The sequence below is a fragment of the Carex rostrata genome, chromosome 9 (genome assembly GCF_964058835.1).
Source record: "Carex rostrata chromosome 9, lpCarRost1.2, whole genome shotgun sequence".
Classification (NCBI taxonomy): domain Eukaryota; kingdom Viridiplantae; phylum Streptophyta; class Magnoliopsida; order Poales; family Cyperaceae; genus Carex; species Carex rostrata.
In genome coordinates this window covers 2,652,415-2,675,804 of record NC_135926.1, presented here as the reverse complement: position 1 = coordinate 2,675,804, position 23,390 = coordinate 2,652,415, and the positions used below count along the sequence as shown (strand labels likewise).

At 34.2% G+C, this 23,390-nt stretch overlaps 3 protein-coding genes across 6 annotated transcripts in view; 1 reads left to right on the top strand and 2 right to left on the bottom strand.

The window, feature by feature from the left end:
* The window catches only part of LOC144559243 (uncharacterized), a 39,981-nt gene extending 32,971 nt beyond the window's left edge, over positions 1–7,010 (top strand). The window contains exons 1-5 of one of the 3 annotated variants that reach the window (XM_078308248.1): positions 4,017–4,127; positions 4,645–4,764; positions 4,871–4,939; positions 5,550–5,656; positions 6,271–7,010. In XM_078308248.1, the coding sequence (XP_078164374.1) occupies positions 4,656–4,764; positions 4,871–4,939; positions 5,550–5,656; positions 6,271–6,759 (774 nt within the window). In that variant the 5' untranslated portion in view covers positions 4,017–4,127; positions 4,645–4,655 and the 3' untranslated portion in view covers positions 6,760–7,010. Of the gene's footprint in view, positions 1–4,016; positions 4,128–4,644; positions 4,765–4,870; positions 4,940–5,549; positions 5,657–6,270 lie in introns of those variants that run through there. The other 2 variants (XM_078308250.1, XM_078308249.1) reach the window with 2 other exon arrangements.
* Positions 7,011–7,873: 863 nt separating this feature from the next.
* LOC144559242 (Purple acid phosphatases superfamily protein) lies at positions 7,874–14,185 on the bottom strand. Its single transcript, XM_078308247.1, has 13 exons — positions 13,899–14,185; positions 13,646–13,737; positions 13,491–13,557; positions 13,293–13,415; positions 12,863–12,955; positions 12,158–12,287; positions 11,669–11,750; positions 11,098–11,230; positions 10,153–10,358; positions 9,604–9,729; positions 9,338–9,451; positions 8,929–9,124; positions 7,874–8,270 (listed from the first exon to the last, which is right to left on the bottom strand). The coding sequence occupies exons 1-13, from the start codon at positions 14,082–14,084 to the stop codon at positions 7,965–7,967; spliced, it is 1,854 nt and encodes a 617-aa protein (XP_078164373.1). The 5' UTR covers positions 14,085–14,185; the 3' UTR covers positions 7,874–7,964.
* A 2,303-nt stretch (positions 14,186–16,488) lies between these two features.
* RIK (RS2-interacting KH protein) lies at positions 16,489–23,380 on the bottom strand. 2 transcript variants are annotated; one of them, XM_078308244.1, is made up of 12 exons: positions 23,188–23,380; positions 22,044–22,200; positions 21,722–21,820; positions 21,584–21,618; positions 21,426–21,501; positions 20,640–20,717; positions 20,330–20,416; positions 19,978–20,068; positions 19,419–19,536; positions 18,705–19,152; positions 17,210–17,534; positions 16,489–16,778 (listed from the first exon to the last, which is right to left on the bottom strand). In XM_078308244.1, exons 1-12 carry the CDS (start codon positions 23,256–23,258, stop codon positions 16,654–16,656), a joined length of 1,710 nt encoding a protein of 569 aa, XP_078164370.1. In that variant the 5' UTR covers positions 23,259–23,380; the 3' UTR covers positions 16,489–16,653. The 2 variants fall into 2 exon arrangements, with proteins under 2 accessions (XP_078164370.1, XP_078164371.1); XM_078308245.1 differs by lacking the exon at positions 16,489–16,778 and having other exon boundaries at positions 17,450–18,095.
* Between the last annotated feature and the right edge of the window lie 10 nt (positions 23,381–23,390).

Below are 23,390 nucleotides of genomic sequence, written 5' to 3'. Positions count from 1 at the left end.
TTTACTATTTATTAAGCCACTTTGAAAATCGCTAATCCAACGGTTTTACTGTTTTGTGCAGCCACCGTTGGATCAACAATTTTGTAAAATACTTAATAAATAGTACAAAAATTCAGAAAAATGTAAAATTTGGTCTCCAAGCAGATATTAATATGGAGAATAAGATGAACGGTTCGGATCGACCGTTTGGATTTTGAAAACTCGAATATTGAGCCGTAGCATAGAGGCCACTATGCTATCCATAGCACCCCAGCCTAACTCTATATATATATATATATATATATATATATATATATATATATATATATATATTATTCATATTAAGTCTCTATTTTTAAAACAAGTGCTATTTAGTAATAATTATATTTTTAATTCTCACCCTTTAGGATGCCGAACACCCTTTGTTAAATCAGCTCCGAAATTTATGTTTTTGGAGCTTATTTTTTACAAGAAAAGTGTAAAATATATTAAAATAAATAAATCAGCATTAATTTCTTTCAAACTCTTAATCTTATGTAAAACAAATTTAAAAATTAGCAATAGAATGAAATTTCTCATTTGAAATAAATTTAACAATTTCTTCTATTAGGTGACACTAGAGAACACTTGACATAAAAAAATTAAACAACGCATGAGCACTGTTGAAGGAAAGGAACCGCCACACCTCACAGCAACGTAAAACAAGCGAACATCTTAATAAATGCTGCGACAATGGATGTACATAACTGGACACTATTTATAAAAGGGAGTAGTGGTCTCGTCCTATAGTGTTGAGGAGATAAGATTTGAGTCCGCATCGTCTGTATGAACTCAAAAGAGCATCTTTTGAGTTAATAGATATCGGCCGTCCGATTGTAAACGGAGCCCATCCGGCCCCGCCTAAAATATAGGGGGTCTTCAACATTAGTGCGGATTTAATTCACACGAATCTTAAAACTTATCAGACAATCTATATATATTAACTCAAAATATTCATTTCTGAGTTAATGCAGAAGATACGAATTTATAAGATTTGGGGTAGATAGACTTTTGACGTTTCCAATTTTTATAGCGGGCCTATTTAGTAAGTGAATTGTAACGGGCACTATAATTAAAGGAAAAGCCCGTGTGAGCTGATGGACCCCTGTATATAACTTTCTTATCAATATACCTTTTAGCAGGACTTTCCCACTAAACCTAAATAAAAAATAAAAAAATAGCAACGAAAATGACAAAATACAAGCAAGGCAAATCTCCAATCTATTATTAAGCATGTTGGGTGTCCGATCCGCCAATAGCTACGATTGAAAGATGAAACTTCGGATTTGATCTCAGCCCTCCAATTATCTAATTTGTCTTCTTTTGATTAAATGCATTTGTTTTATATATAGAAGTCTAAATTTAGTTAAAAACATACTCACCACATGTGTTGCCACACAATGCGCTATAATTAAAACTGAAGAGACTTTGAAATTTAGCAATATATTTATCTGTTTCCTTATTTCTTTGTTTCCATATTTCTTGACTCCATCTTCCATTTTATTATTTATTAGTTTCTTTACTTCTTCGTTTCTATAAGAATCATAATGAAAATAATTTTTTTTATTTCTTTATTTTTCTTTCTTTGGTTCTATACATATTGTTGTGAGCAATTTAGAATACATTTTCAATATATAATATATCAATGTGTGTGTGTGTATATTCTAAATTGAAAACAAAGAAGAAGAAAAATATAAATTGGAACATGTGTGTGAATATATATTTCTCTTATAATATGTGTGTGTGTGTCCTATACATGTACACGATAACATTTTTTTATTTATGTTTTTTGATATCATATTATATGTCAATATTCAGTTGTTGTACGATATTTAATATTAGATTCAAATCGAGCTATTATTTGATATCATTGGTACTTACAAATAAAGAATCATCTCATCATCAAATTATTATGAGAGATCACGATTAAAGTTAATTAAAAATACAAAATCATATAAATTTTCTATTAACATGTGTCTTATTTTTTGAGTAATTTTTATTTTCGTTGATATATTTTTTTTTCTTATAATATGTCCCCGTTGCAACGCACGGTTATGATACTAGTATCATATAAGACTCCTATTTGAATTCAGATCTAGTACAATAATATCTGACACCGCGTAGCATAAATTCAGGTTGTATAGTGTATTTTTTTTTTCATAAGAGGAGAGTTTAAATGTCTTCGGTTTTCACGTTTTTGTCATACATTTATTTTATTTACATATTAAAATAAAATTATTAGACATAATCTATTTTTTTAAATAAAATAAAAATATCACTTTTCGATTTTGAATTTATACGAAACAATAAGTTAGAAATCAACGTGCATAAATTATTGATATCAGTATCCTCATTTAGAGGAGAGTTCAAATGCCTTCATTTTTTGTGCCTCTATCATGCTTCTATTTTTAAAAACTTTAATAACTAAAAATTTGAAACTTAAAAGTCAAAATAAAACCGTTGGATATGATCTACATCATTTTATCTATGCACATATAAAATATTACGACATTTCAACTTTGTTTTGGTTGTCATCAAGAGATTGTAAAAAACAAATGTACTAATGTGGATAATTTATAGACGTTGATTTTTCAACTCATCAATTCACATAAAAACAAAATTGAAATGTGATAATATTTTATGATCATATAGATAAAATAACATAGATCACATTTAACGGTTTTATTTTGACATTTATAATTTAAATTTTGAGTTATTTAAGTTTTTAAAAATGGAGGCATGATGGAGGCAATTGAACCCTCCTCATTTTTGTATGGTTCTAATAAAAATTAAATAAAGTTGAAATGTGATAATATTTGACACGTGCACTGACAAAATAATATAAATCATATTTAACAATTAATATTGAAATATAAATTGTAAATTTTTAATTATTAAAGTTTTAAAAATAGAGATACAAAATAATATCAAGGTTCTAAATAGCGCGCTATAGCATTTTCAGACCATAAAAGATATGGCGCTATCAGCGCTATAGCGCGTTATAGTGACGCTATTTAAGTACAACGCTGTTTTTTTAACCAGACCGCTATGACGCGATAAATGCTATTTAAAACTTTGCAAAATATAAAAACATTAAAACCCTCATTTTTTTTTCAAAAAGCCTCGGAAAAAGTTCAAGTCCAAATTTTCTTTGCATTACCCCACGGTTCAATCGAAGCCTACCTTAACTGCCCAGGGGGATTTCACGTATTCCCTCAAAAACAACAAAATCACATATTCCCCTCTATAATTCATAATATCAACTCACCCTTCTAAATTTCAAAAATTAAAAAATTTATTCAATTCATTGACCCTTTTATAACTCATTTTATACTTATACATTATCTATTTCATCCCATGTAATATTTCAAAGAGAAATATATAATTTTGCAATTGGTCAATTTTGAGAATAAATAATTTATATACTTATTTGTGACACACACAAGCATATATCTTATATCTTTGTGTATGCATGTCAAGTAGATAAATCAACTACACAACATTTTTCTCACGTATACTGTATATTTTAGTTTTTCAATAGAAAATTAATGGGTAATTTATAAATTTAAAACAAGCTTTAATTAAATAATTAGATACATTTGTGGGGTTTTTGAAATTTAGAAGGATGAATATGATATTATAAATTTTAGAGGGAAAATACGTTATCTGAGGTTTTTGAGGAGCTAACAAGAATGGATCGGGGCATGCCTCCTCACGGAGCAAACAATAATTTGGGCCGAACCCAGGTCCAATATGGCCTTGTTGAATATATGCATTATGCACCTCGCATCGGTGTTGTTCCTCAGGCACAACAGAACAGACTGAAAATCCAAGGAAAAAATATCTCCGCCCATACTTTCAGATGGAATAGTCCTAATTCCATCCAACGACTGATGTTTCTTTAATCTCTCATGAACGGACAGGATTGAGAGGAAACGTAGATAAGAGAAGCACCGAGCACTCTCTCTAGGTCACCAAATTTACTATTATTATTCAGGGTACAAGTGCAAAAGAGCACGGCCTTAAACCCTCTCTTCTTTTCCCAGAAGAGGAAGTCAGTAGTAGGGTTCTTCTTTCGAGCTCCCAAGGAAGCGACGCAAAAATTAGAAAGTATGGATCAAATCCCTAACCCCATAAACTGATCTTCTATATTTTTATTATCTCAATCGATTATTAGTTCGTTTTTATTCTCGCAAAGTTGCGATGAGATATCGAGGTTTTTTCGATGACTTGATGAATCTGTAGTCCAGATTTAGTGTCGGAATTCTTACAAATAATGATTTTTTCCGTATTGGTGGGAGAAATTATGAGATCTATCTAGTTTTCGAGAAGCTCGCTTTGTTACCCGATCAAATGTAAACATTTCAAAGTTAGGGCAGCTATGAAATTGACCTCAATTTTTTATCTCAACCTGGTGGTTTTTTTATGAAAGTTTGCTTCTTCTCAAAATTAGTCCAGTTACCTCAATATTTCCTGTGGTTTCCTACAAGCAACAGTAACATTTTTTATCTTCAAGGTGTTTTCTTTTTATTTATTCTATTAGATTCGTGTGCATAGTTCTCTCTATCTGTCATCGTTCTTTATACTAGCTTAAATAAAATATTTATCTTTGGTTTTGCTTTTCAGGTTGCTTAAAAATGGCATTTGCGAATAAGCTTGGCAATCTTCTAAAGAAGGCTACCTCTTCAAACCCTTCAGTTCTCCAGTCCATAAGATGCATGTCTTCCTCGAAAGTATTTGTTGGAGGTCTAGAGAACCATTTTTTTTTTTAATATTTGCTTATCTAATTTGAAGCTTTTGTTGAAGATATTATCTTTTTTTTTCTTTCTCATAATAATATTACTACTTTTAGGTCTCTCTTGGGGCGTCAACGATCAAAGTTTAAAAGAGGCTTTTGGTAACTATGGGGAAGTTGTTGAAGGCAAGCATTTTTTTTAACAATTTTATGCTGTTTTCAAACAGCAAATATGGGAAGAAGAATAAATTGTTGGTTCAAATTTATCTATTATTGAAACAACTATTGGGTTGCTTTGGCATGTTGGCTTCAAATTTTTGTCTGGATCCTGGGCTATTTTATTGAAACAGCAACAAAACAGTCTTCGATAAACTTCAATGTTCATATTATTGAAACAGCTACTGGTTGCTTTGACATGTTCATATTTTATCTAAGTGAAGGAATATATTGAAAACCATATTTATTTGACAACTGTGACAACTGACAAAATGCCTATCAAAATTTAAACATAGGAAAATTGTGGGTATGTAGATTAGATAGGTTGTGTATCATATGGTGCAAAGAGAAAATTTATTGGTCTCCGATCAAGTGCCAATAAAACTATATCTTTGATTTTTCAAACTGCCCGATAGATTACTAATTGGTTTTCAAGTTGTCCAAAATCAATACACAGCATATCTAAACTATAGAAAGATATCTGTATTTTACTTATTTATTTTTAATAACGGGTTGTCAAACAAATCTGTCGTCAATATTACATATCCCATTAACTAATTGGTGTTTTTGTGTCTTTCAGCCCGAGTCATTACTGACCGTGAGACAGGAAGGTCAAGGGGATTTGGTTTTGTGACTTTCACATCAAGTGAAGACGCTTCAGCCGCAATTAGTGCTATGGATGGCAAGGTTCATGCTTTTGTTATTCTAAAGTTGACAAGTATTATTTCAGACTGTTCATTCTTGGTACCACTTATAGGATATTGTTCGGGTTTGCAATGGTTAGTCTCTATACCGGGATCATAGGAAATGCAAAGTTTGTGATGTCGGGTATTCTTAAACTAAATCAAGAATTTATAATGTCTGTGTGCGATCCATTGTGGACTGGCAAGTCTTTAAATCTTTTCTTATTTGGATAGTGTGTGCGTCCATACAAAACATTAGAGCAACATGCAAATCCTTTTATCTGAAATGCCTCTGTAAAATTGAAATTACTAATACACACACCTTCCCTAACTATATATCATTGTCAGAATGCCCCTCTTTTTGCCCTCGCTTTTGTCGCGAGCAATGACATTTCCTACATGTCGGTATGTTCATAATATTTCATCTAGAAAGTGTCTTTGACTCTTTGTTAATATGACATTACCTGGAATAGACATTAAGTTCCCCCCTTTTACGTGTCCTTATCATTACAATTGCAATTTCATTTTGTAAAAAATACATCAGTCTCTGATTATAACCAATGATTTTTACACGTTGTATGTTGCCAATTTAGCTTTAATTGTTTTTCTTTGACTTAGGATCTTGATGGTCGATCGATACGGGTTAATACAGCCAACGAACGGCCCCAGCGTGGTGGTGGATTTGGTGCTGGTGGCGGTGGGGGCTATGGAGGTGGTGGTTATGGTGGTGGCAGAGCAGGTGGTTATGGAGGCGGCGGTTATGGTGGTGGTGCTGGCGGTTATGGAGGTGGCAGTTATGGAGGTGGCGGTTACGGTGCCAGAGGTGGTAGCACAAACTATGGTGTAGCTGGTGGTGCTGGTGGTGCTGGTGGCACTGATAGTTTCACCAGCAGCGGGGGATTTGGTAACATCACAAGTAATTTTGGAGCAAGTGGGGGTTTTGATGCCAACCCCACCACTGGGGCCGGTGCTGACAATTTATTTGGAAGTAGCATAAATGAGGCGGCCAATGAAGTTGATGTTGAAGTAGCTGCTGAGGAGCGTCTAGAGGATGTAAAGGAGAATGACATTGATGAGCCCAACGACTATGCCAATAAGCATGGTTAGGTCGCGTAATCTGCTTTTTGGTTGAGTTGAGGACTTTAATGTCTTTTCCTCAGGGTGTTGGAATTTATAAAGACTTATGCTGTTTGTTGAACAACCACTAAGAAACTGTTTGGGTTTGATGTCTTCTTAGAACGATTTTTTTCTGCCTTTTCATTTTTTTACTTGTTAGTTTTGGAGTCTTGGACAGTACTTGAATGCTGCTAGATATAATTTGCACCTCGAATAATTTGTTAGGAATTTTACCTTTATTAGTTTTAGGAATAGTCATGCATGCATATTGTTATGCTTTGAGGCATTTTATCTCGGTATTCTAGCACGATTGCCATTACAGGGAAAATTTTGACGATGGCAATTTTAGTTTTTTAGTGGTACTTTGTGCTCTCTATTGTGCAGTTCAGCTAAAATCAACATTTAGTGTATTGGCATGTTGTAGTGCGCGGTCAGTGGGAATTGGTACTCTTAAAAAAAAAAAAAATACATTCCATGTTATTAGATATTGTAAAGGGTTTTAATGTCTCTATCGTACTTTTTTTTAACTTTAACGACTTAAAATTTAGAACTTTTAAGTATCAAAATAAAATTATTAAATTTGGTATATATTATTTTCTCTCTTTATATGAAAGATTACGATATTTTAACGGTGTTTTGATGAGATTATGACATTTCAATGGTGTTATCAAGATTTCGGAAAAATACATTGATATATATAATTTTTTATCAATATACATTTTAGATTTTGATTTTTGAACTTACCAATTTATATAAAGATAAAAATAAAAAGTGATAAATTTTTTATGTAAACAGAGAATGATACAAATCACATTGACTGTCTTTGTTTTGACCTATAAATATTAAAAAATAAAAAAAAGTAAATGCACAATGATTGACGAGGCACAAAACCCTCTCTTCACATTAATAATAGCGAATATCTGAATCTTATATTCGTTCTGAACTTTTGATAAAGACCAAATCATAATTACAGGCAGCACGTCAGAATAACAGAACAAAGAAAAATTCTGGTGAACGAAACTATAGCAGCCAGGTATATGCAGAACTATTCTATACGCAGGCAGTCTCGAATGTATGCACGCATGTTTGATTCCTTCATCTTGTATTTTTCTTAAGAAAAAAAATCCAGGATATTGGAGTAACCTTTAAAAAAATTGAGGATAGAAAAAAGTTCCCATCAGAAACAAAATCTTGTATTAAGAAGCCAAGGTGGTACTTGGGCAACTCCCAACAGTGCAAGCAAGAATGTCGCTGTAATCACGGGATATTGTAAAGTGATCATACACCTTCCCGTCACTACTCTTCTTGTATTCCAACAAAAGCATAGAATGGTTGAATGCTGTTAATTTGACAAAGCCGAAGTCATGGTCCCGAAAATAGCTCCATTTGGCCCGTGTGGCCGTGTAGTCTGCCAGACTTGCACCGCCACCTCCTACAACCACGTGTGTGGTTGCACTGAATAGGCCAGTATAGTGGTTAGATCCTTTTTGCATGCATTGGTTCTGTATAGAAATACATCAGATGGAATAATCAATTCACAAAAACTTCAATTGCTTTTATTTCCACTTAACACACAGCACTGCCTGGGTTTTATTTCCACTCAACTGTTAGAATCTAGATTAGGTTAACTAGATTCTTTATAACTAAGCTTTATAAAATTGAAATTTTAAACACATAAAGCGTGGTTGGGTTGTTTTTGTTTAGATAAGCGAGGGATAACCTGCTGTAATAGTGAGTTTAATGGGGAATTTTGATATCAGACTCAACTCTTGCAGTGTTATTGGCATAATCTGGGTGTAAATTGCAAGCACGAGAGAAACTAGGTGTTGGAGAATGTCAAAACTTGGGTTTCTCATTTGCAAAATAGCCTGTTTGATGAGACCTGGTATGCGGCTCTGTTGCTGTATCAATCTCTGTACATTGGGAACAGGTACCAGCAGTTTGGTACCGGTTCCCTGTTGATTTGGTTTCGTATGAAATCGGTGGGTTTTGTACCCCACTTCTATAAAAAAAAAGTAAAAAATAAATAAATAAGACCTGGTATATGGAACATATACCAAGAGACATCTGTTTCCTATGATGATTTTATATCCAACTAGGACACAGTTCAGTATGAATTGTGGTACTCCATACAATTAACTATTTAAAACAGAAAGATACCTCATAAACAGGGCAAGTTCTCTCGTAATTATGCACATGGCCGTAAAGGGCAATATCGACCTTATATTCCTGCCAGAGGTCTTGAAGGCTCTCTCTCCCCATTGGTTCTCCGGTAGTCCCTTCATCTCCATAAAAATCAGCTGACGAGTAACCCAGCACACGATGTGCCAGAAAAATAAGCCATGGTTGTTTTTGCCTTATTTTAAGTACAGATATGTTAAATATATTTGATTAATAAGTTGTATACAGAAACAACACACTAGAAGATAGGAAACAACGAATAGTGTTTGGTCCCAAATATATTTGATTAATATGTAAACAGGCTTTGTATATAAGCATGAACCAGTAATGATACAGAAAGAATGAAAACCCTAATATGTACTTTTTGGCACTGTCATTTCTTCTTTACCTGTCAACTGATGAGAGACAGTGCTCGATGAATTTATATTGTTCAGTGCCTGGCCTCCAGTCATGCTCTGTATTGGCAATACAAAACCGAAACATTCCAAAATCTGTTGAATACCTGTGACATTTAATTTAATTATTTAAAGAATTATTACATCTTGCAGAACTTCTGTTCTTACCTTTTCCAATTATGACTCTATATAAAGGTACAAGGGTAAAATTGGAAATAAATCGTGCTTTTATATGATATTATATATTCAGTTGTCATACCAGAACTTATCAGGGTTTTCAGCTGGGGAATAAAACATTGTTTTGGCTAACACGCCACATTCACCACCAGAGTCCAAATTGCCGTAGAAGGATCCAGAATCAGGCCAGTCTCTTTCATGATTTCCACTAAAACAATATGCACAAAAAATCAAAAGAATTTCATAAAATATTTTCTTAATAATGCTTCCCTCTTGCACAAGTACCAGTATCTAGAACTTCAATTTAATTGGTAGGTACCCACTTTAACACTTGGTGAAACTGCTTTTTTTTTACCACACATTAATTGAATATTATGTGAGAATTATGCATAATTTTTTTTAAATAATTTGCATATTTAATGTTTTTAATACACACACTTTTTCTTTCTGGAGATTACCTCAGATATATTCACAATTAATGTAGTCATTCAGTTATATGCTATGTACAACATGAGAACCTCCTACATTGCGCTATGCAATATAACAGGGAGTTTTCATAAGGCAAACCCACCCATTCCCAGACAAAGTAAACTAAACAAAACAGATAATAGAAAATCTGCAATTAACGTACATGCCAACCATATAAGGGACGGTAGAGGCAATAGGTTCAATCTGAGCTGTAAATTGGTCCCACTGGGAAAGGTAACCATTCGCATAGCTTAAATCTCCGATGTGAATAACCATGTCTATGTTTCTCAAATCCTTTGCAACTTGGTAAGTCGTGTTTAGTGAAGCAGGTTCAAAGTCGTTGTATTCATTTGACCTATCAGCCTCAGCCTGATTAAAAAATAAGAGACTGATTAAGAAAATGATTTATTTGAAATAAGAAAATCATTAAAAGAGACTCAACAAAAATTGAATTGTTCAAATAATGAGTATTGTTCTGTGTGTAATTACTATATACAGGTTCAGTACTTTGGTAATATCAGAACCAAATTTTCCACTAAAGCAACAGAAAAAAAATGTTTGTGAGTTTGTGGTTGGTTTTCATGTTTATATGAGGTCCGTTTGTAAAGTGGGCCCTGGTGAGGCTCCTGTCCTGACATTCAATACCGCACAGACCAGCTAGTTTCGTTTCTGAAAGTAGGATCTTCAATCTAAATTTATAACTATCGAGGGATTTCATTTGCAGAAATATGAAAAATTTCACGTGCTGTGCCCAAATTAGATTTTATGTGCCATGCCGTGACCAAATTCGGAGAGACGGTCATGGCACGTGAATGTCAACAACACGTGGTAACCTTTGGTCACATTTAACTAGTTTTTTCGTAATTTAAATTAGTTTATTCAAGATTCACCATTTAATCAAAATCTAACAGTCTAGTTCGCATGCCACGCTGTGCCAATTTTCTGAAGGATGGTCACATCACATGAATGTCATAGCACGTGAACAGCACACATGACGTGCCATGCTACGATGTATCCGCTCACGGAGTGACTTTTTTCTCCACGCAGGAGAACAAGGATTGCTTTGCAATTTTTCATTAAAAATGATAAAAGTGTATAATGAACTGACCTTACCCAGATCTCCAAAAATAACAACTCTCTGTAAAGAGTCTTGACCGGGGTAGGGGGATGCTTTAAAGCTATAAGATTTACTCCAAACAATGGAGCCATTAAATAAATGGTGCCCTATTCGATATGAATACCTGAAATATCAGTGCACTGGGTATCTATAAGAAGGTTTTATTTGGTTCTTAATTTTTAAATTGATCAAAGATGAAGAGTTTTATACAAATATACTCATTTCAAATATCACCAACATAACTCATATTTACCGAGCTTTACACCAGACTTATATTTATTTGATGTAAGAGGTATATTCTGTCACGTTGACATTTTTTCTCTATCTATTATGCATCATTTACTCTTGAGGGGAATTTAAAACTCTGATTTGTTTGAGTGGAGGAAAATCTGGGGCAAATTAACAATTTTGTCATTTTAAACTTTCTTATAGCCTTTGGGCTTGGGAACTAATTACTTTTGGCCTGCTGGTACAAGAAGTGCTGTGGTATTACTTTAAAACTGTAGGCACAGTTCACCAAAAAAAGACTTATTTAATTAAAAAGAAAAATAAATACGCTCACATCATATTAGGCCATAACTCCTTCAGAAAGCTAGTATGTATAAATCCAGGATCACGCCACCCAACAGTTTTTGCAGGTGATCCTAAAATAATTTATAAAATTATATAGGAGTTAAAGTTAATATTTCCACAAATGTATTGGTTTCAGTAAGGTGTATTTTGATATATTGGTTATATACCTGAAACAGCCCAAGATAACCTATTTGTTCACCTTTCCCACTTCTGTTTTGGTCATACTTGTGTGTTTCTTAAGGTTTGTGAAGAAAGTTTAACCAGGTTTCTAAAACAAACAATTTGGAAAAAAAAGAAAACTGGGTTAAGCCAAGGCTTGATTAGTTTTACTTGCAAGTCTCAATGACCTTCTAATAGTGACCAGCATTATTGTAAAAGCTGAAAATAAAATCCATGCCTATATGCTGCCTGGAAAGAGGGATAATTTTAGAATGATAGATAGAGAGAGAGAGGGAGGGAGGGAGGGAGAGTGACAAACCACACATGCTTTCCCGAGTCAATGTAATTGTCCCAGCTGGTGATCGTGTCTTGCTCTCACCTTGTGGTCCCCACTCGACAAAAGGTGTTGCCTCGTTTAAGCTGTATCCACTTGTCCATGTCACTGTCATCTGACATCATTTTCATATTATAGTCATGATATTTTTAAATTGCATGAATGCAACAAAAGATCCATGGTGGAACAGAATATGTATAATATTGTACAGATGATATTATGTATAATCAAACAGTTCTCAAGCTTAGGTTTTATAGATGATAAATGTGGTGTTGCTTCATTGATGGCAGGGGCGGGGCCAGTGGCGAAACCATGTTGAAGGAATGGGGGCCAATTGACCCCCATTTATTCTCAAAATGTTTGTACTTGTGCCTTATTTTCTATATAGTTTCGAGTAAAATGCTATGGGTAGTGTAAAATTGACCCCGATTCGCAGCATAAAAATTTTAAGGTGACCAATTGAGCGATGGCAATCCTGGTATTGAGGTGACCAATTGAGCATACCAGGATGATCTTTTCATCATTTCTCTTTCTTTATTAACAGTACTATTCATCCTGGAAATATAACTGCTGCATTTGTATGCTGTGTAGTAGTTGTGTAGCCATTCCTATAATCCATAAGCAATACTATTCACTCTTATATATTTTATTCCTTTTGTAGGCAATGAAATGCTAAAAAGAAACTCTTACTTCATCCCAAGATTTGCCTTGTGCCAATCGAGGATAGAGAGGAGCCTTTGGGTTTGCAAAAGTCACTTTATTTGATACAGCTACAAGCTTCGGCTGTTATTTTACCATGCAAGCAATAAACATACTCAAGTTAGCGTTAATAACTGGAAGAGAAATTTGTGCAAAGGCCCTGCACACAAAATTTGAACATCACCCTTGACTATTGAGAATTTGCGAAGTACCTATAGTTACCTACAGCAGTTTGCTATATTTAAAAATGGGGATACTTATTTTCCATTATGGATATATATATAGAGAGAGAGAGTCCGGCTAGCGTCCAAACATTTGGATAGAGGTCTATATCCAATCAAGTCATTTTTGCGATTTTATTATTTAATAAGGCCACTAAAAGTTTCTAAAAAGTAACAAATTAGAGTCCTTTGTTAAATACCTTCAATAGGCCCCCAGAAAACAATGCAAATGAGAAATCTTCTCTTTGGTTTATTAACTGAAGCTTCAGTGTGCCCTTTCCTGTTATGTTGTAGTCGGCATTTAAATAGTTTGCAAATTGGTACTGCAAAAATTTGTGAAATATCAGAAAACAAACCAGATTATTCAAGAAACATGTAAAACAAACATAAAAAAATACCTTAATTGGGGCAGTGCATAGAAGAGGAGGTTCAACCCAGGTATTTTCTGCTTTGCACATTGCGGCACTGAAATTTACAATCAAAGCAAACAAATTTACATTTCTTTTCTCCAAATATATTAGGCTTTTGATTAACCTGGAATCAATGCTTCAACCTGAAATCAGCTGGAGAGAAGACTCCAATCCAGTCGTCATTTGATGGATTTGCGTAGGTGTATTTGACATTCACCCATTCACTATTTTGCCCCTATCAGGAATCAAAATTTATATTCATCAGCCAATTAGAATTCTCTTATGCCTATATGCTACTTGTAAATTTGATACTTTGTGACTCTGACGTTACAGTTCTTAAAAAAAATCACAAATTCTACGAACCGAATAAATGTTAAAGATTTTAAGTTTAGTTACCTCTAAACCGAGCAAAACAGGAGAAACATTGATATAAGCTGATTTGTGAAATATAAATTCACTTTTGTGAATGGCGATTCTAGAAAGAGGTTGCTCCCCGAATTGGACCAATTTTTCCTTCGCATCCGAGATGAAAGTATTACATACAATCAAAATTGAAATCAAAATCAATTTAGAAAAAGACATTAGCGTTTTCTCCTTCTATACTGGTATTAGAAGTCAGAAGCGCAGATTAGAGAGAGAAACAAGGTTTTAGGCATATAGATAATGAATATAGGAGTTTGTGTGTTAGGAAAGAAAGACTGTTGGAGCAAAACAAGGAAAGCAATGGCCACTTGACCGCGAGTCCATATCCTCTGAAGTAACAGAATATTTCTGTTTAGATCAGGACCGTCCGATCAGAATCCGGGTTAATCCGGCCCGAGATGGAATGTACGGGATCTTCAATATTCGTGCGGATTCTAATTGGACGATCCCGATATAAACAGATATTTGCTATTACCTTAGGTGATATGAATTCACTTCGCCATTATGAAGAGAGGTGCTTTAACGTTACGACAGTAGAGTTGGTTTATATGTGGCGAATCAGACAGCAATTCGTGTAAATCCGTATAAAAAAATCCAGGAATTCGGAAACGATTCGTTGAAGTTAAAATTGTTGATTCGAAAATAATTCGGAACTATAAAAAAAAGAATCTTGAATAATTCAGAAAAAAAATCGAGAAACAGAATAATACGCGAATTGATTCGCCAACAACTCAAATCTGAATTGTTTGAAAATAATTTGTGAATCTTATTAGACTCAAGATTTCTCAACTCCATATACCATAATTTATTTTATTTTTATTTTAATTCTTTTATTTCTTTTGTTTTCTTTTTCAATAAATATACTATGTATTAGCCTTTCACAGAATATTATTACAATAAAAAAAATTAGGCCAAAATTAAGTATGGGAATTAGCACTTGAAAGTTGAAGTGAATCAAATTTATATAAAGAAAAATTAGACTTAAAAAGTTTAATTTAATTTTAGATATCATTACGTGTCTCATCTAAGCGCTTATCATTCTTCTCATTAGAAATGTAGACGTTGCACATTGTTTAGGTATCATTTTTATATGATCGTGTCAGTACAATGTTTAAAGTCGATATTATATTTTACGTCAGTAAAACTCATCCAAAGTGTTAAAACATCGAAAAAGGTAAAAATATTCCCGTGGATTAGAAATTTGTAAATGTAGAATTTTCTACCTTCTCTACCCTTTTGTACATTTTTACTTTAATCTATTTTTTTGATTGAAATAAATGATTAATATGGGCTAAGACCTATTTGCCTAAAAAAAAAATTCAATTTTTTATTTTGTGGCTAAATATTATTTTCAATCTCCGATAATATTTGTTGTCAATTTTTCCAGTGCTAATTTCTTATATATTATTTTCCAAAGTTTGCTCTATTCAGAGAAATAACCAATTCATTTCAACTTTTCAACCACACAGCATTAGTAGATAATCCAACTAATAAGGCACACTTATATTTACGGAGAGGACGAAACATGCCGAATATTCTCACCGATACCAGCATTTAAATCGTCAAACTCAGATGCAATCCATCATCGTCGATCCCTTTTTATTTATAAATTAAAGTTAAAAGAACATATAAGCAACACATTGGTTACTAGAAGAAATAAACGGCATTTTCTCTATTGCTTGTTCTGTTGTTCATATTCCATACAACTAGAACTAGTCGCAACGTAAAATGAAACCAAAAGCTAATTTCGTTCCAGTTCGCCATGGCGTGTCAGGTCCATCTCCTTCAACTTTGTCAAGGAACAAATTTAAAGCCGAATTCGTTCATAGACAACTAAAACATTCACGAATTAAAGAACTGACAAAAAAATATCGTTTGAAATAAAAGATGAGGACCAAACTTCTCAACTTCAAATTTCACAAAAAAAATCTAATTAAATTTCTCAAAACTTAAAATATTTACACAAAAAAATATATCTAATCAAAATTCCAACACACAACCAACCAGATTTCAAACATGCAACACCAGATCCGACCAATTTAATTCTAGCTTGTTTTCCTTTCTTTGTCTTTTTATTTTATATTCATATTATGCGGTTCGCTCAGGGGTGAAAATAGTATAAATAATATCCAATCCGTATTCAAAATTAAATGTGAATATCCAATATCCAAATATCTGTATACATACGGACACTGATATGATTTTATGTTTCTATATATATTATGAAAAATTATGTTATTTATCATTATAATTAGATAAATATTATTAACTTTTTTTATTTTTTTATATTATTTTAATAAATATCCAATCCATACCGGTAAAATTAAAAAGAGATATGAATATGATTCCCCACTATCCGCTCCGTTTTCACCCCTAGGTTCGCTTCATGTTTGTACAAAACAGCAAGGCACAATGCTTGAATCTATTCCTACTCTCCCACCTAAATGCCTAATAACGCTCAATTCCCAGATGGAATAGAGAAATAGAACCAAGTTGAATTTTTTTTTTTTTTTGGGATGAACACATTCAGTGGATGCAGCAAAAGAGAAATAAAGAAACAATATCCAACAGCAAAATTAAATCACATTTCTTCTGTAAAGACACCATAAATTTGCTAAAACATTTTTTTATATTACAAAAAGGCTAACTGAAAGGAGGAAACAAAAAAGAAGCCAGAGAAATGGTGGCCTCCAAAGTAATAATTTAATAGCCAGGTAAACAGTATAATCTAAACAGCCCAAAATGGTTTGGGGCCTGATCTAAGAGTTGGGTTTGATATTAGTGAAATCTCTGCCTGATCAGGCTCGTCATCATCTTCCTCCTCTCCATACTCAACCAGCTTAAGTAATGTTTCTACATTGATAAATAGTTGATGATAAATCATGTAAGAAATTTCAAAGTGAAATTTGCAACAACACTCTCGTCTAAATTGAGTTAAGATCCTATTGCACAAAAGGTAAACTCTGATGGAAGAAATCGAATAATGATTTCAACTTTTAATTATGTAGCTTTTGCTTTTGTTAGCACTCACCATTACAACTTAACTTTAGTACCCTCTGAAATTTACTAAGATTTACAAACTTGGGTTCTCGTGGTCAGATCCTATGCACTACCAGCACGCACTCTACAGCACATTATTACAATTTTGTTTATTTGGATGTTCATGTTCCTAATCAGGTATATCTCGTCCGAAAATCGAACAGAGTGCAACGCATGACACCAGGTATAGTATTCACACAAAAGAAAGCAATATACAACCAACAAGAAAAGAAGAATCTAAATACCAGAAGCAGGTTCTGTTTGCAACGTCTCAGCTGGTGGCTTCATAGGAGGAGAATGAGACAAATCAGGTTTGCTTGAAGACAAGTCGCTTTTCTCAAATGCCGGAGATGGTTTTCTGGGACTGAACTTGGGAGGGGGTGGAGGCATGGCAAATTTTGGAGGCGGAGGGGGTGGTATCATTGCATTTGAACGATGTGGCGCTATCTCACTGGTTGGCAACTCAACCAGCTTCCTTGGGGGTGGCATTGTTGATCGATTGACTTTCCTTGAATTTGAATTTAATTCTTCTAAACCTGGCCTATAAAACTCTGACCCTTGTTGTAAGTTCTGGTAAAAAGAACAAAAAATCTGATTTCTCAATTGCACAGTACCATTTGAAGTAAATAAAGTAACTTTATCCTGCAAACAGATAAGATTAGTAGTTCAAGTCTACAAGACACCCACTAAAAAGCAAAAGGCATTTTACTGTAAATAATACAGTATACAATAGAGATGTATTTTTTTATTTATTTATAAAGGATATATGATTTACACTGTTTGCAGGTAAAAAAGAGACTAAACTACAAGAAAAACTTTTATCACTCTTTCAAAGATGACATGACCATTTTTGTTTGCTTTATTTTTTATTTTTTGGGAAAACAGGCAGTTGGAAGTTGGAAGAAAACAAAAACTTCAAAAATAGCGTTCCGAAAAAGATCGATAGAGCACAGGAAACACCAAAAAACGAAACAATGAAACAGTTTGAAAAAGAAAATAGTAAAACTTCTTCAAAGTGCTACTTTAGCAAAATCATACAGCACATAAACAAGTATACTCCCAACAGCTGTTTTAAGCAAGAGGTATCAGAACGTAATAAGCCTGTCAGCTGCAGAGAGTCAGAGAAAATACCTCGAATACAGTTACATAGTTAAACAAAAATAAAAACAAAACTAACAAAATTAGAAATCCTTATAATGACTATTGCATGGTCCAAATCAAGCTAAGCAGTCCCATGATAATGCTCGGATCAAGCAAAATTTTACGCCTCAAAAATTAGTATTTTCAATTTGAATGGGGCGGGCAATTACTTCAGATAATTCAAAAGCTGCTTGTACTAACAATAAGAGTGACCCTATGAAAATGAACAGCAGTTAACATGTTTCTAACAAAAATTTCGGTTAACACTACAAAACAATTTTTTTTAAAAACAGCAACAAATCAAATAGTTCAGTTTACCAGCAGTCAGCAGTATGAATGTTCAAAGGGTCACTCTTAGTGCTTGAATCCTTTCAAATTATCTAAAATATGCTTCTTCACTGTTTATGCTTGATACTGGAAAACAATAATAATTGAAAGTTCTTATAAAAATAAGATATTCCAGCCAAAAGGTATATATCATGATATGATTTAACTTTGTAATATATCAATTCAAGTCTAGGGTCGTGGATTTTAAAACTTGAACTTTCTTCAAATGTCAATCATAACTCATATAGGACATAAGTCTCCGACATAGTGTACCTGCTGTTCTCTGGTTGACCCCTTAGAAACTGAAACTGGTAATTCTTGAAATTTTCTCTTCTGCGTAGCTCTTTTGTTTGCCTCCACACTGGAACTGGTATTCATACTTGGTATACTACTTGCAACAGAACTTGCAGGAGCACTAGCAGTAGCTGGACATATGGAAGGACTTGCCTGCTTGAGTGCTAAAGCCACCTGCTGTAAGGCGGTCGCTTGAGGGTATATCCCTTCATAATAGCCGTTGTAGCTGGTTCCACTTGTCGGAAGTGGATTGGTGGAATAAGGTGGGGGTACTGGTGTTGCAACTGGAGGAAAGTAAATCTGAGGTGGCGGCAATACTGGTACAGATTTGGGTGGCACACCTGGTATCACCGGTATAGGTACAGCAAGTGTGCTGGAAGGCAGTGATGTTGGAGGGATGACACTGAACACTTTAGATGAATGGAGCCTGGAACCATTAAATTAGTCAAGGCAAAGACAACTAATACAAATATTTACATAATCCCATATGTAGTTGCTGGGAAGAGTTGATAGAGTATGTATCCCCGCAGGTACCGGACTGAGTACCATACTCCCAGCCGGGCCAAAAGTAATATTGTGCCTATTTAAGGGGGGGGGGGGGGGGGGGGTTTGAGATTTGTGCCAGTTTAAAGCTGACAACTCAGATCTCATTGTACTCAGGACGGACGGATCTGAATTCGAGTTAATACATACCTGGAAGCACCACATTCAGCTGCAATTGTGTCTAGAAGGTTCTCCGCTAGAATCCTTGCTGACTCGAGGCTTTTTGCATTTGCACTTGACAGAAACAGGTGGAGAGGTTGTGAAGACTCTGCAATATACTCATTCCATTAATAAACAAAGTGAAAAAAGGGGCTTTCACAGGACACTCACTTTTATGAGCATTTGCATAAAGCACCAATAATTGGTGGAATCGTAAAAAACATCCATAAGAAAATGACACCATTTTGCATTCATTTAATAATCTTAACATACACTTGACTCATTTTTACCCAATATCAAATTTAAAGTATTGACCCCCTTCTACAAACAGAATTCATCTCCCATATTCTTTTTACCTCATTCTTTTTCCTCTAAAGTGTAAATGTCATCATTTATTTAGTGAGAAGAGCTTCAATGTACCATGGTTTGTCCAAGGATAAATCTTAAGGTAAAAGAAAACACTCCATTATTAGATGATTTGTTGTCCATCGAAAATTTTCAGCTTATGAAAAAGCCCAACTAATGCGTGTTTTTTGCAAATAATCCATACCTTCTGCATCAGAACTGCTGTTTCCCGAGTCGTGGCCTCTTAGCACAACAGAAGCTCCTGTTTCATTGATAATGTGATTTATAAACTGATCCTGCAAATAAAAAGGCAAAGGAAGCACCAAAACACAAAAACAATCTCTCCCGTTTATATGGAGATGTCAGAGAGAGAGCTTTCCTGTTAGATTTCCTCTCGAATAACAAGGAATTAAAGATTAAAATAGAACAAGACAGATATGTAAACCCTTTTAATTTTATCTTATATACATTTAACACAAATCGGGAGATCCAAGTGTCAATCGTAATTAAAAAATAAAGGAGCTGTATAATTTGCATTGCATCATAGTCAAACATACATTTGGGCCACGAATTCGTGATGAAACATTTAATGACGGATCTGCCTCAAAGCCCAGAAACACACATATAGTAAAGGGCTGTGCAACCTGTGTTCATGTGAATCACCAAAAGTCAAAAAGACAATTTTGTAAAGCAGTAATCCTAACGGAAGAACAAAACAAGGTAAGATAACTCAAAATCCAATTAAACTTAAAGCAAATAATGCACAAGAAAAAGCCAAAACTATGAATTAATACAGTCTACAATGGACCACACTGACACCGTGTTACCATTACAAACACTAGCAAAACAATTAGAGTAACTATTTACCTTGCTTTGTTTTAACATATCCTCAACAATGGAGGCCGCCTTATCAACTGCTTTGATACGCTCTATGACATCCTTAAGCTGATTAAGCAAATATGAAAACATTTTATTTGTTAAAATTTGCACTAAAAAAGAATAGCCTTGTGACGAATATTTAGTTTCCTTCTTACAAACTTAGTATGTTTGTGCACCAATACTAAAATCACAGGTAATGTCCTTGTTCCCATATGTATCCTTACCCTTATAGGTCAATTGGCTTCTGGAATTCACTAGAGTTGCTTTATACCAAAGCAGGGAAATCAGCTATTGACTTCTTTACAGATATGTTGTTTTTATTTTTATTTTTCCCAAAGTATTTTCATGAAGAGCGCATGAGAAAAAAAAGTTTCATATGGAAGCTTTCTTTTGAAACAAAAAAGTTGACAGTAACGAAACCCAAAAGCCGAGATGGGGCGGTAGCACTGTTGGCTAATAGAAAAAGTCCTAGAATTGTGGTTACCCAAAGGTCGAGAGTTCGAGCCCCTCTCACGACTTCGTAGCTTTAAGAAAAAAAAAAAAACGAAACCCAAAAGTCTTGGTGCTCAAAAGTGAGACATATTTGGCTATTGCCATCAGTTTTCAAAAGAAAGCAGAGTAATAAGTTAATGGACGCACGTGTAACATGCAGCAAATTATCGTAGGATATCACAGTTTTTACATAAAGCGTACCATGTGCTTCTTTTGAACAATTCCACCAAGAGGTACAGGGAAAAAAAGCTCAAAATGTGCAGAGAAGCAGAGCATGCTTACATGGGAACTGGCCGAAATATGGAGATATAGTGGTTTCTCACCATCTGGTAAAGCATTTGGAGGTCGATATTTACCTCTGTAACAGGATCAGGTGTCAGTAAAACGTACAATTAGAGAGAGAAGAGAGAGAGAGATTTGTATGCAGTGATGCAACCAACCTAGTAATGACAATGGCACCTGTACTATTTTCAATCTGCAAAAAGAAATAAGTGTTAGTAGAAAAGTTGAATATCCAATCAAGATGCAGTGTATAAGTGAAAATTTTGTATTAAATAATTATGAGTTAGTTGAATTACCTCTTCTTGTGTTTGCCGCTTTGTGAGCTTGCACCGCACATTTGGTTCGGCATCATTTATAACAATTTCTCGTGCTATCAGTTCATCCTGAACTTTTGGCTAAAAAAACTATAATGTCAAAAGATGAAAATGTCTGTGGAAATGTCAACTAGACCAAATACAACATAAGCACTGGAAATATGGAAATCCAGTGGCATTATATGAAGCTAAAAAATCTGTAACTTGGTGCTTACAATGGTATAGCCATTTTCAAAAACAGAATTTACTACTTCACTACTAAAAAAAAAGAAAAGAAAACAAACATCTGACAAACATAATTAACCTGAGGTAAATTTGAAGTTGCTTGCACGGGGTTAATCAGAGAAGAATTAACTACTGGAATTATTCCAGGCAGTGAAATTCCAACAGTTCCATTGATAGTCAATGGCACTGTACCAGAAGCAAAAGGCTCTGCTGGTTGGTCCCACTTACTCCTTTTCCTGAAAAAAGAAAAATTTTAAATATATTTAACAAACAAGAAGTGATTTTGTCAGTAACTACATAAACTAGAATTTGGCACAACATCCTTGTTGATACCTGATTTGCAGTTTATCCAAAAATAAACCTCGATTAAATGCACTTTTGTGTAAATTAGACCAGTAATGTAATAAAACCTCAATGTAGTCCAATGCGGCCTCAATGTGCCTGTCAATTGTGCAACTGAGCACTGATGAAGGAAAAATAAGAGAACTAATACAGATTTTGGCCAAACTGGTATTGGCGTACCACTCATTCATATAATACAGAACCTCACCAATGGTACCAACATTGGGGATACTATTACCACGAGTAGAACTAGGGTGTTCTCCCTTGGTGAACTCAAGTCTAAAACCCATCGAATCGGCTTTAAACGGAGAATCTGAACTGTTGAAACCCGCCTACTTTACAAGTGATGTGTCTACATGTAAAAAATTTTAATTTTGAAATTAATTTTGCATAGAGTCAAGTGGTCAAAAAACGTTCAAAAAATGAATGCATTAAAATTAATTTATTAACTTTCTAATTTTGACTGCTTGACTTTATACTAAATTAATTCGAATGTTTGAAATTTTCACATGTAGACGCATCACTCGTAAGGTAGACAGGTTTCAACGTTCGGATTTGTCATTTGAAGCCGATTTGACAGGTTTTAGACTTGAGTTCACCGAGGGACTTGGTGAACTTAAGAACACCATAGTTCTACTCCTATTACCACGCCAATTATAACTGCTGTTAATATATTGCTGGTGAAAGAAAAATACGGTACTGATCAAATCAGTTTTGTTTGGTTTTAATTTCTGTTCATTTTGATTGCTGTTAGAAAGGATCCTCCTAGCGATAGAAGGTCACAATTTAAGTGATCCTGAATTGAAAAATGTATACACAAAAATAATAAAAAAAGGAAAAAGGAAAAAAAAAAAAATCAGGTTGTTAGAGAAAGCAAGCACCTCGGCTTCGCTACAGCCGTCGCTGATACCTCATTTGGCTGTTTCAAGGTGTCGCGCATTTCGCTTGCCATGGTCGAGCTTTCTAGAGGTAAGGTGAGGAGAGAGAAAAAGGAGATGTAATGGAGAGGATCTAGCTAGGGTTTTCTTTCTTTCAGGCGAGACGATGGAAATGGGAAACGAACTGGTAAGGAGAATAACCACGT

What these genes read in the sequence shown, in the direction of transcription:
- LOC144559242 (XM_078308247.1), bottom strand. Translation starts at nt 14,084, where the DNA reads ATGTCTTTTTCTAAATTGATTTTGATTTCAATTTTGATTGTATGTAAT. An exon ending in AAGGCAAATCTTGGGATGAA is followed by an intron (nt 12,288 to 12,862) that starts GTAAGAGTTTCT and finishes AAATGATGTCAG; the next exon opens with ATGACAGTGACATGGACAAG. An exon ending in GACTCGGGAAAGCATGTGTG is followed by an intron (nt 11,751 to 12,157) that starts GTTTGTCACTCT and finishes AAATTATTTTAG; the next exon opens with GATCACCTGCAAAAACTGTT.
- RIK (XM_078308244.1), bottom strand. Translation starts at nt 23,258, where the DNA reads ATGGCAAGCGAAATGCGCGACACCTTGAAACAGCCAAATGAGGTATCA. An exon ending in ATATGTTAAAACAAAGCAAG is followed by an intron (nt 20,417 to 20,639) that starts GTAAATAGTTAC and finishes ACATGAACACAG; the next exon opens with GTTGCACAGCCCTTTACTAT. An exon ending in GCTGAATGTGGTGCTTCCAG is followed by an intron (nt 19,153 to 19,418) that starts GTATGTATTAAC and finishes TAATGGTTCCAG; the next exon opens with GCTCCATTCATCTAAAGTGT.